This window comes from Coregonus clupeaformis, chromosome 29, assembly GCF_020615455.1.
Source record: "Coregonus clupeaformis isolate EN_2021a chromosome 29, ASM2061545v1, whole genome shotgun sequence".
NCBI lineage: Eukaryota > Metazoa > Chordata > Actinopteri > Salmoniformes > Salmonidae > Coregonus > Coregonus clupeaformis.
The window spans coordinates 17,611,414-17,623,677 of NC_059220.1; the positions used below are offsets into that span (position 1 = coordinate 17,611,414).

Here is a 12,264-nt window from a genome sequence, read left to right on the forward strand (position 1 = left end):
ATTAACCGATTTCCTTATTTGAACTGTAACTCAGTAAAATCGTTGAAATTGTTGCATGTTCCGTTTATATTTTTGTTCAGTATATGAAGGTGGTGAGGTTCTGGAATACGCATTAGTACTGTAGAACATAGAAATACAATTATATTTCTATGCTGTAGAATGACCTAAGGTAGATAAGGTTCTAGAATGTCCAAGTTACATTGATTTATTGAGACAAAATTGAGTGAAAGATCACATTGAATATGATAATGTCGAGTTGTCAACAAACTATGCTACCTCAGTGCACAATTCAGAAGGGGTGACAACCAAATATTGATTTTAAAGCAGACATTTAATAAAGCATAAAAAAGGTTAAGTACCAGTATTAACACACAGACATTTTATACAACAATTGACAATGTACAGCTAGCTACTTGGTATCAACAACAGATGAAGGTAAAGCAGTTGCTCATGCAGATCTTATGTGTACATATATCAAAGCGTTACCATGGTATCATCAGCAGTTCAAGTAGGAACATGTCAGTTTTCAGAATAGACTACGTCTATATATGCATGAATATTCCTTACAGCCACTTTTAAGTAATACTATGCTTCAATCATCAATCATCAGTCAAATATGTATCCAAGAAGTACCAACCAAATATATTACGTTTTAAATATCTTTAATCCAAAAAGTAAACCAGAACCATTAAAAGCATTTACAGATTTTTTGCCATGTACTATAGCAAGGGTAAAGTCCATAATAAATACAAAAAATGGCTACATACAACAAAATAATGGGGCTACTCAGATGCTTTTCACCCTGTCCAATGTTTGTCAGAAAGTGCAGGGAGAGGGAGTCTGCTGGACATTTTGTACCAACCCAATTAAAATGTTTCTTTAAATGTCTCGGAGACTGACTTTAGCAGAGACTTTCTGTAAATAAGAAAATCAGCCTAGGCACTTGTTGGGCAGAGAGAGAGCAGCCAATTTGATTGGCTTAGTCGCTGCTTCCTGCCGACACCATAAAGTCCCTCCCTTATACAGTCGTCATCAGTTTCAGCGAGCCCGCAGAACGGAAGCGGAGGATCTTCTTCTTCAGGTTGTGAGAGGCCTTGATCTTGACGAAGGCCTTAGCCTGGGCAGCGGTTACTTCCTGAGGCCCAGCACCCTGCCCTGCAAACTGGGGCCAGTTCATCCCTCCGCTCTCCTCAGAGTCACTGCTGGTAGTGCTCTCCGCAACAAAGTCCACCTCACTCAGGCTGGACTCGCTGTCCCCGAAGCAGTTGGTGGTGTAGTTGCTCTGCTCGTCCTCACTGGTGTCCATGATGGTGGAATGGAAGAGCGAGGCGCACTCTGCAGAGTACTCAGAGTCGCTTCCGGCCACGTAGGCGTAAGGGCTGGTGAACTGCACGTTGGAGGGCAGGTACATGGTGGTGGTGGTGGTGGTGGTGGAGACCTGGCCGAGGAGCTCCCTCTTCTGCCTGCGGTGGGCTCTCCTGAGGGCCTCATCGTAAGGCACCTCAGTGATGGCTCTCAACCTTCCACGGTTGTAGTCCTGTCCGCTTGTCCGCTTGTACTTGGGCTTGGCCACCACCACCTCCCTGCCATGGTGGCTGTGATGCCTGGTCACAGTGGACCTTGTTGTGGACACCATGGCCGTGTGTTTCTCTAGGACCCGGCCCTCTGGGATAGATGCTGGGACGGTGCGCTTGGCCCTGGAGGATGCCCCCCTCTTGGAGGAGACTTTGTGCACATGTTGTACCTCCTCAGGCTGACGAGACTTCCTAGACCCTCCAGATCGGTGACCCTTCTCCCTTGTCCCTGCCGCCTCTGATGACACAGGCTCAGCGTGTGCGTGCATCCCCCTGTGTGGTTTCAGGGAGGCGCTCTTCACCTTCACAATCTTGACGTTCTTGCCCCCCTTGCGGAGCTTGACGGCCTGCCTCTGGGCAGGGATGTACTGGGCATTGACCATGTGACCCTGACCCTCATCCTGGCTCTGGGAGGAAGACCCCAGACTCACCAGCTCCAGCATTGGCCTCTTTTCCATAGTGCTCTGGGCTGTCTGGACCGCGTTGCTCTTAGGGCTTTTCTTGGGAGTGCCTGTTTTGGTGAGGTCTCTTGGCAGTGTCTGGGAGGGTTTAGTACTGATTTCCTCTGGAGCAGCAGGGAAATAAGATTGCTTTCTCTCTTTGGGGGAGGAGTTGGCATTAGGGGCGCCCAGGTCTTGGTAATCCTTAGACAGAGGACCGGTCGACGATGGAAGTCCTTTATTGGTTGATGCCTTCTTTTTCACCAGACTGTTGGTGGTCACCAGACTGTTGATGTGAATGTCACTGCTGTTGATTGTGGCATATCCGTTCTGAGGTTGGCCCAAAGACTGGGACACAATCCCATTTTCTAAGAGGATTTCCCCTTTGCTCTCCACTGACCACTGTCTCTGTTGGGAGCCTGTTCCTGGATCATTGTTACTGGCACCTCCTGCATGTAAACACGTCTGCCAGGCTGGTTTGAGGTCAGGAACAGGAGCAGTCCACAGTCCCTGTGGCTGCTGGCTAACACTAGCCTGCCTCACACACAGACTACCTTGCCTTAGGATGCTCTTGGAGGGGTCTGTGCTGATGCTCGTCCGCGGCTTGTTGGTCCTCATGGGCTGCGCCCTCCTCTGAAGCAGGCCGAAGATATAATTGTCCAGTCGTTTATTAGCGAGCGAGTGGGAGGCAGACCAGGAAGTGCTCTGGGGCACCAGAATAGGCTGCTGCTCCAGTTTCTGACAGTCACCGGAGCCCTCGCTGCAGCCGGTGCTCTTTGACAGCCCTCCGTCCTCTTTGATGTGGCCGGCCAGAGACTGTAAGAAGATGGGGCTCTGTACGGCCACGGCGTGGAGGGGGCTGGGATAGCGATACACATCACTGCCGTTCTTGGCGATCAGGTCACAGTGGTACTTGGACTGGATGTCCTGAGTGGAGGAGGTGTCTGTAGAGGGGGAGTAGGTAGCGGAGAGGGACCTCCTGACTGTTCCTGTCATCTGCTGCTCCTCACACTGGCCCTCGCACTCAGCACAGCTGCCCAGCTCATCTGAAAACCAGACAGGAGACAGAATATAAGGACTCCAGAACAACAGATACACCACTAGTCATTCATATGGAAACCACACACGACTACAGTATAAAACCGTGATGGTAAAACATTTTAGCGGCCCCCCTCTTGACAGCGGATAATTATTTAAAAAATTGAGTTCTCCACATTTTGCCATGGGGCGTAGAGAAAATGTTGTTGTTTTAAAGCAAGTTTCTTGCAATTCGACTCATTTTGCCATAGGGTGGAGAGAAATGTTTGCTGTTTTGATATGATATCTGTGTGAAAATTGCACCTTGTGTATTATACTATTCTAACTCTCAACATTAAGTTGAGATCCCGACTGAGTCCCCCCCGACTGGAAGTTGATCTGCGGGCCTACAAGTTGCGCATCCATGGTATAAAACAACAGATACCACCAGTTTCCATACCATTTCCTAGTTTCAACAATAATGCCACACAGAAGCTTACAGTAGGCATGTAGTGTTGACAGGGTGAAGCAAAGCATCCTCTCAACATGCTAACGAAGGGGGCAGTTGGTTTGGACGTGTTAATGGACCTTCTGTTTGTGTCTTATCATCATAAGTGGCTGTTAGTTAGAGCTGAGCCATCTGCCTGGCCTGGCTGGGAATCTAGCTCAACTGACAGTAGCCATGTCCCAAATGACACCCTATTCCCTATATAGTACACTACTTTTGACAAGGGCCTATAGTGCACTATGTAGGGAAAAGGGTGCCATTTGGACATTAATAGTGTTTTGTGTTTCCTTCCTACTCTTTTTTTTCTATCGCTCGTTTGAAACTTAATCAAAGTGTTGTCACAACAAACCCCACTAATGGCAATGACACCAAGGAAACTATTAGAAGTTGAACTGGGGCCAGCTGGAATGGAGCATTGAACTAAAAGACGACACTGAGACCCAAGTTAAGTGCATAGATGGTGGGGGTGTGTGACAGCCTGACGGGGGTCTTTGGGGAAAGAAGGAAAGAGTGTGTGTTTACACAGCAAAGGACAACAAAAGGATTCAGCCTGTTTGTTGCTCCCTAGACAGACCATGTGACATAAAACACCAGGACCATGTCATTTCCATGGGCCCTAGGCTTTGCTGTGCTGTCCTATGTTAGGCTAGGCTGTGCAGTGGTGGCCTAGACTGTGCTATGGGAGGCTGTGCTATGGGGGTCTATGTTGTGCTGTGCTGTCTTATGCTGCATTTCATTTTACTTCCTGAAATAACCGAATTGAAATGGAATTGGCCCAAACCCTAGTGCTACGGGGGCTGTGGTGTGGAGGCTTCTCCCTCACCTGCAGATTTGAGCCTTCCCTCGGAGGCACACAGCGATGTGTCGAGGGGACTGCAGAAACAGGTGCTGGAGCGACAGCTGGACAAACACTCGCTGAACACCGAGTTGGATGAGTTGGAGAGCGACCCTGAAGCGCCGTCGCTCAGCTCGTAAAAGCCTGGAGAGAGGGAGAGAGAGAGAGAGAGAGAGAGAGCGACACAGAGAGAGAGGGCAGAGAAACAGAAGGGAACATTTTAACACATTGATTTTACACGCCGCACGGAGGAAGCTGTCGTCCAACAATTTATTACATGACAGGCTGCGGCTATTAAAAGAATTAAGGCAGAAAATCTCAAGCACTTAGAAAACAAGGCTTTTTGTGTAGATAGGGTTTATATTAGACTAGATGAACGTTTCTTCTATTTGCAGCATAGCATACCCTACATCCGCTCTGTAATTTCTTGGCACGCTTGACTGGTGGAATGCTAATTCTCTGTGTGAGATTGTTGCCCATTTAAAACTATATATCTTTTTTGCATTGCCAGTCATTTCTATGTCATGTTTGTGTTTATTTGCTAAGACAGGGGTTCTCAAACTTTGTGGCCGGAGACCCCTTTTGTGATAGTAAATTCATCAGGGACCCCATCAAATCAGAACACAACTCGAGTGAGATAAAAATATCATACAAGGAGTTTTACTATGACTTTGGCAGTGCATGGCCTGACAAACCAAGTCTTGGACCCTGGGAACCCAGTCTTCAAGCTCATTTCCTGCAATTCTACACATTTTGTCATGGGGCAGAGAGACTATTTTTGTTGTTGCAGCTTTAAGGCTAAAATCCTGCATTTCTACACATTTTGAGGCAGAGAGAAAAAATTACCGTTTTGAAGCTTGAATTGCAGTGCATTTATGTTCACATTTTTTTAAGGGGAATACAAGAAGTATTGAGTTGGAAAATGCATAATTGGTGGAGTACTGTGGATATGTGGAATGGTGGAATGATAGAATGCAATTTTTTGTGGAAAAATATTGTGAAACTAATGGTTCAGCCTTCATATTGGTCAACAAAAGACAAACGTCTCTTGTTGTCAAATTGACTGGGGCTGAGCGATTTCTACATGTTTGAAGCTTGCCCCAGTTAATTTGACAACAAGAAACGGTCCGTCTTTTGTTGACCAATAAGAAGGCTGCACCATTAGAATGAAAGTGTTATTGTATGCCCAATAATAAATAAATAAATAAATAATTACATTATATTACACCCTATCAACTTATTCCACGGATCCTTTGGCCAACATTTGTTTAATCTGTTGTTAGTAATATTCATTAAAAAAAATGAAATGTTAAATATTTTATTATGTACACCACCCCATTCACGAAAATGTTTCGCTTCTACAGACAGTGAGTCACGTGGCTTGCTATATAAAGCAGGCAAACAGGCATTGAGGCATTCAGTTACTGTTAGATTAATCCTTAGAATGGGCAAAACTAGTGACCTAAGTGACTTTGAGCGTGGTATGATCGTCGGTGCCAGGTGCGCCGGTTCCAGTATCTCAGAAACGACCGGCCTCCTGGGCCTTCTACGCACGACAGTGTCTAGGGTTTAACGAGAGTGGTGCGACCAACAAAAAACATTCAGTCAGCGGCAGTCCGGTGTGCGAAAACAGCTCTTTGATGAGAGAGGTGAAAGGAGAATGGCAAGAATCGTGCAAGCTAACAGGCGGGCCACAAACAGGCAAATAACGGCGCTGTACAACAGTGGTGTGCAGAACGGCATCTCGGAACGCACAACTCGTCGATCCTTGTCACGGATGGGCTATTGCAGCAGACGACCACACCTGGTTCCACTCCTATCAGCTAAAAACAAGAAGCAGCAGCTCCAGTGGGAAGGCAATCACCAACACTGGACAAATTAGGAGTGGAGAAACATTGCCTGGTCCGACGAATCCCGGTTCCTGTTGTGTCATGCTGATAGCAGAGTCAGGATTTGGCGTAAGTAGCATAAGTCCATGGCCCCATTCTGCCTGGTGTCAATGGTACAGGCTGGTGGCGGTGGTGTAATGGTGTGGGAATGTTTTCCTGGCACACATTAGGTCCCTTGATACCAACGGAGCAACGATTGAACACCACAGCATATCTGTAGCTGTTTTGGAGGCAAAGGGGGGGGTCCAACCCGGTACTAGACGGGTGTACCTAATAATATATACAGTGGGGAGAACAAGTATTTGATACACTGCCGATTTTGCAGGTTTTCCTACTTACAAAGCATGTAGAGGTCTGTAATATTTATCATAGGTACACTTCAACTGTGAGAGACGGAATCTAAAACAAAAATCCAGAAAATCACATTGTATGATTTTTAAGTAATTAATTTGCATTTTATTGCATGACATAAGTATTTGATACATCAGAAAAGCAGAACTTAATATTTGGTACAGAAACCTGTGTTTGCAATTACAGAGATCATACGTTTCCTGTAGTTCTTGACCAGGTTTGCACACACTGCAGCAGGGATTTTGGCCCACTCCTCCATACAGACCTTCTCCAGATCCTTCAGGTTTCAGGGCTGTCGCTGGGCAATACGGACTTTCAGCTCCCTCCAAAGATTTTCTATTGGGTTCAGGTCTGGAGACTGGCTAGGCCACTCCAGGACCTTGAGATGCTTCTTACGGAGCCACTCCTTAGTTGCCCTGGCTGTGTGTTTCCGGTCGTTGTCATGCTGGAAGACCCAGCCACGACCCATCTTCAATGCTCTTACTGAGGGAAGGAGGTTGTTGGCCAAGATCTCGCGATACATGGCCCCATCCATCCTCCCCTCAATACGGTGCAGTCGTCCTGTCCTCTTTGCAGAAAAGCATCCCCAAAGAATGATGTTTCCACCTCCATGCTTCACGGTTGGGATGGTGTTCTTGGGGTTGTACTCATCCTTCTTCTTCCTCCAAACACAGCGAGTGGAGTTTAGACCAAAAAAGCTATATTTTTGTCTCATCAGACCACATGACCTTCTCCCATTCCTCCTCTGGATCATCCAGATGGTCATTGGCAAACTTCAGACGGGCCTGGACATGCGCTGGCTTGAGCAGGGGGACCTTGCGTGCGCTGCAGGATTTTAATCCATGACGGCGTAGTGTGTTACTAATGGTTTTCTTTGAGACTGTGGTCCCAGCTCTCTTCAGGTCATTGACCAGGTCCTGCCGTGTAGTTCTGGGCTGATCCCTCACCTTCCTCATGATCATTGATGCTCCACGAGGTGAGATCTGGCATGGAGCCCCAGACCGAGGGTGATTGACCGTCATCTTGAACTTCTTCCATTTTCTAATAATTGCGGCAACAGTTGTTGCCTTCTCACCAAGCTGCTTGCCTATTGTCCTGTAGCCCATCCCAGCCTTGTGCAGGTCTACAATTTTATCCCTGATGTCCTTACACAGCTCTCGGGTCTTGGCCATTGTGGAGAGGTTGGAGTCTGTTTGATTGAGTGTGTGGACAGGTCTCTTTTATACAGGTAACTAGTTAAAACAGGTGCAGTTAATACAGGTAATGACTGGAGAACAGGAGGGCTTCTTAAAGAAAAACTAACAGGTCTGTGAGAGCCGGAATTCTTACTGGTTGGTAGGTGATCAAATACTTATGTCATGCAATAAAATGCAAATGAATTACTTAAAAATCATACAATGTGATTTTCTGGATTTTTGTTTTAGATTCCGTCTCTCACAGTTGAAGTGTACCTATGATAAAAATTACAGACCTCTACATGCTTTGTAAGTAGGAAAACCTGCAAAATCGGCAGTGTATCAAATACTTGTTCTCCCCACTGTATATTTGTTATATATTTTTAGATCTGTCCATGGACCTCATTTGAGAATCCCTGTGTTAAAAACCCTATACCTTTGGGGGATTACACGTTTTGCAGTATCCTCAATTACTTCAGTTAAGTTGAATTGACTCAGTTGACAGATACTACTAATCATGTCTAGTTTTCACAGGGTAACATTCTGAGGTAGAACCTTTAGAATCCATTCTAATTCTATTGTAGAACCAGACTAACCTGAGCTTGGGCGGCTGTCTGTCTCCACATGCTCACGTGACACCTCAGTGTCCAATCGGAGGTCACTGATCTGCCTGTCCAGCTCCTGCAGCTGATTGATCAAACCAGCATCTCTCCTTCTCAGGCAGTTCTGGAGGGAAACACACACACAGGTAACACAGTTAGTTACAGTTGTACAGCAAGTACAGTTAGTTCTGCCTTAGCTCTTGTCCAGGGCGTTAGTGCAGCTTGCCTTCAGCCCTGGACTACAGCTAGTTCTGCCTATGACATCTACAGCTGGCCCCACTGAGGGTGTCTCAGGGAGAGTTGGGATATGCAAAAATCACATTTCCAATTCACACATGCATATTAATACACACTTGTAAGTAGGTGGCCTTACCCCCAACCTATCTCCTTAATGCTGAGTGCCAAGCAGAGACGCATTGAGTCCCATTTTTACAGTCTTTGGTATGACACTGCCGGGGATCGAACTCCCTACCTTCCAATCTCAGGGCGGACACTAACCACAAGGCCACTGAGTTGTACATGTGTGAAATAGGACAAATATAAGCACCCACCAAATTATTATTATTATTATTATTATTATTATAGCTTAATCCTTAGTGTTGTTCTGTATAGCAACAGAATGTTTATCTCCTTATTTTTGGTTACATTTCTGATTAATTCTATAGCCTTGAATGTTGGTCATTGAAAGTAAGCCTCTAGTTACTGTGCTGCAAGTCTTCAACATCTTGGCGAGACCATGTCGCCCTATCAAAACCCATTAGTATCCCAACTAAATTAGAATCACGTCTTGTGGGAGCAAAACAATTCCTCGATCAAACATGCGGGTTATGTGGAACAGCCAGGGTCATACATGACATCACCCAGATCATGTGGTGGTTACATTCCACCATTCCGCTCTAGAGTGTGGTTTGAATTCAAAGACCAACTGAAAATGTCAACCCTGAAGGCTCAGTGACAGTCAGACCCTATTTACATTCACTACATTTGTGACAATTATGTGGCAACAGATATAGGCTGTAGCCATCTCAGGAGGCCTGTCCCCTGTGCATTATGCATTTTAGCTACCATTTGCTCCATGACTGAGGCTAGTAATGACACACACACACACACTCCAGGCTATATTGAGCTGCAACACTTCCTCTCTCTCTTCTCTCTCTGCAGCAGATTGGCAGGCCATAAAACCAGGCCTATGACAGGAGGCAGAGGGTGATTAATGTGCTCTGAGCATGCTATGGCTTCAGAAAACATTTCCACACAAAGTACCATTTGGGAAAGGCATCTCTAGCAGAGGCAGACCAATGGTTGTTTTGCTGAATAAAATTATCCTCCCACTGGGTTGACAGGGTAATTTAACAAACCAGTGAGAATGTGTAAATGTCAAAATGGTATTTTACTAGGGAATGTCTGTGTAGGCTGAGAGGGAAATGGTCTGTAATGATAGAATGAATTTGAAAACCAATCTGATTTAATTTAGGCCTACAATAAACCCTATGGGGTTAGGGTATAATACAACAATTGCAACTTTTTCCCAATACATTTTAATACTGAGTCCATTCATGATTTTTGCCCTTACTGCCTTTCTGCCTAATTGAACCCAGGTGTATTTTGGTCGGTTTAAATGGCCTAATCTCAAACAACCAGCCAATAACTCCCTGGCATCCTTTAACAGCAGCAGGGGGTGGGAGATCTGCTTGCAAAAGTTCATTTCAGTCTCCCCATCCATTGTAACTCATCAGTAAATCTCATTCAAGCGGCTGGACCCCCTCGCAGACCACATGAGTACATCAGGAGTTTCCTTCTCCCTTCAGGAAGTTTGATTTAAATAACACTCATTCCTTTCTAATAGCCATCTTGCTATTCTCTCCATTTCTGTGCGAACTTCGGCCTTTGGACGCCCAATTGCTTGCATTGGTTTATAATGCCAGATCGATCTAATGGAATCGTTCATTTATTGTAATCAGAAGAAAATAATTACATAGAACTTTTCCAAAATATTAGGTTACAAATGTATCAATGATTTTATCTGTGAGTGAGTGAAAAAAGGCTACAGCTGGTCATATGCTACTAAAGGGCCACAATTATAAAATGATTCTGGAAATCTAATTTACAGGGCTGTTTTTTTATTGTAAACCTTTATCATAGACATATCCCTCAACCTTTCACAGACTTCGCACCTCTTGTCTGCGCCTGCCTGGCGAAGCAAACAATGTCGCCAACTTTTATCAGTAGGCTTGTCTTGGCTATGTTCCGCTATGTTCTCATTTTCCCTGGACGTGAATGGACTGGAGCTGCGACTCAGTCAGAAAATAGACCTCTTGTTTAACAATTCGGATGGACTCAATCCAACGACACACTAATAGAGTGACTTGTATTTCAAATCAAATCAAATTGTATTTGTCACATGCGCCGAAAACAACAGGTGTAGACCTTACCGTGAAATGCTTACTTACAAGCCCTTAACCACGACAGCTTTTGAAATGTAGGCTAACCAAAATATAAGTTTATAAAATATAACGGATGCAAATAAAACTCAGCCTAATTATGATGATAAGTATTAATGTTATCCAAAACACTTTGGTGGAATAAATACATGACTTTATATTCAGTCTACATACCAGCTGTTTTCTTAGCAATAAAATATTTTCTTCTAGAAGTTTTTCCTCCGAGTTCAAGTAATTCTCCTCACGGGTAACGCACATTGGATCTTCTGTTGGTATAGAGTACTCCTGGTGATTCAACACATTTCTGACCAGTAATTCCTGTCGCTGTCTCAAGTATTCCAGCTCTCCGAGACCGGCTAGAGTGGCTTCCAATCTCTCCCGAGTTCGCACCCGATCCATCTCTGCCTCTATTCTTTCCCGAGAGTGCTTATCGCATTGTCTCCTTTCCCGCAACTGTAATGTGCAATCCTTGGAGGCCAGCATCTCTGCAACAGCAGCTGTTTGTTTCATTGTATCCATATCCAAGAAGCGATTATTTACAACATGTAACTGGCAACAGCGGGCCACATACATTCACTGTGAAGAGCCTAGAAAATCATGACGCGCATCAAAAACGTTCATCTGTGGACGCACATTCCATGGTCTAATCTTCCAGACCACTAAACGACTTATCCATAACTTTTCTGTCTGTTGGAGCGGCTATCCCAACAACCTGCATACACTGGACACAAATTGCGTGCGTAAAAACTGGTCCGTTTGTTATTCAAACACCGTCGCGGACTCCAAGATGAAGCGATAAATCTTAGTGCTTTTCAGTTTGCAGAAATCAGAAAAAGTTGCATGATCAAAAGTTTAAATGTAATGTCAGGTAGGCAGGATGTAGATGCTTCTCTGGCAAGCAGCTCCACTGTTCTGAGGATAGTGGTGAGTAGTGTGGGACCACGTCTCTCTTTGGAGACCCATCTACTTTCTCCGTGGTAGCAACATGTCTTAGTGCCTGCCAGTCCTACCTTTCTCCCTAATTGATCTACCCTTCCCCTTTATGTGATATAAAATAATAATAACTTGGAGTTACACACTTAATATATGATTCCTTTAATCTTCTTCCAGATATAAAATGTGCTTTATTAAATATAATTCGCCTAACAATTGCAAGTAGGCTAATAACTTAAAGAGCTGAGATTCTGCTGTCAGCCTTGTGGCTATTGAATCTTTAGTAGGCCTACATATTAACTATAAATCAATCGATGACAATAAATGCAAAAACATTTGACATTTACATTTTAGTCATTTAGCAGACTCTCTTATCCAGAGCGACTTACAGTTAGTGAGTGCATACATTTGCATACAACTATTTAATGAACATTTACCCGTCTGGTATTTGGAAAAGGTGTGGTACATTATCAGACTAGGCTAGGCCTACTGTAAAATC

General features: G+C 44.8%; 1 protein-coding gene across 1 annotated transcript; it reads right to left on the reverse strand.

The window, feature by feature from the left end:
- Window positions 1-312: 312 nt before the first annotated feature.
- Window positions 313-11,763, reverse strand: LOC121544694 (dapper homolog 1). The gene is made up of 4 exons (XM_041854764.2): window positions 11,007-11,763; window positions 8,386-8,515; window positions 4,363-4,518; window positions 313-3,060 (listed from the first exon to the last, which is right to left on the reverse strand). The coding sequence occupies exons 1-4, from the start codon at window positions 11,403-11,405 to the stop codon at window positions 1,019-1,021; spliced, it is 2,727 nt and encodes a 908-aa protein (XP_041710698.1). The 5' UTR covers window positions 11,406-11,763; the 3' UTR covers window positions 313-1,018.
- Window positions 11,764-12,264: the final 501 nt, after the last annotated feature.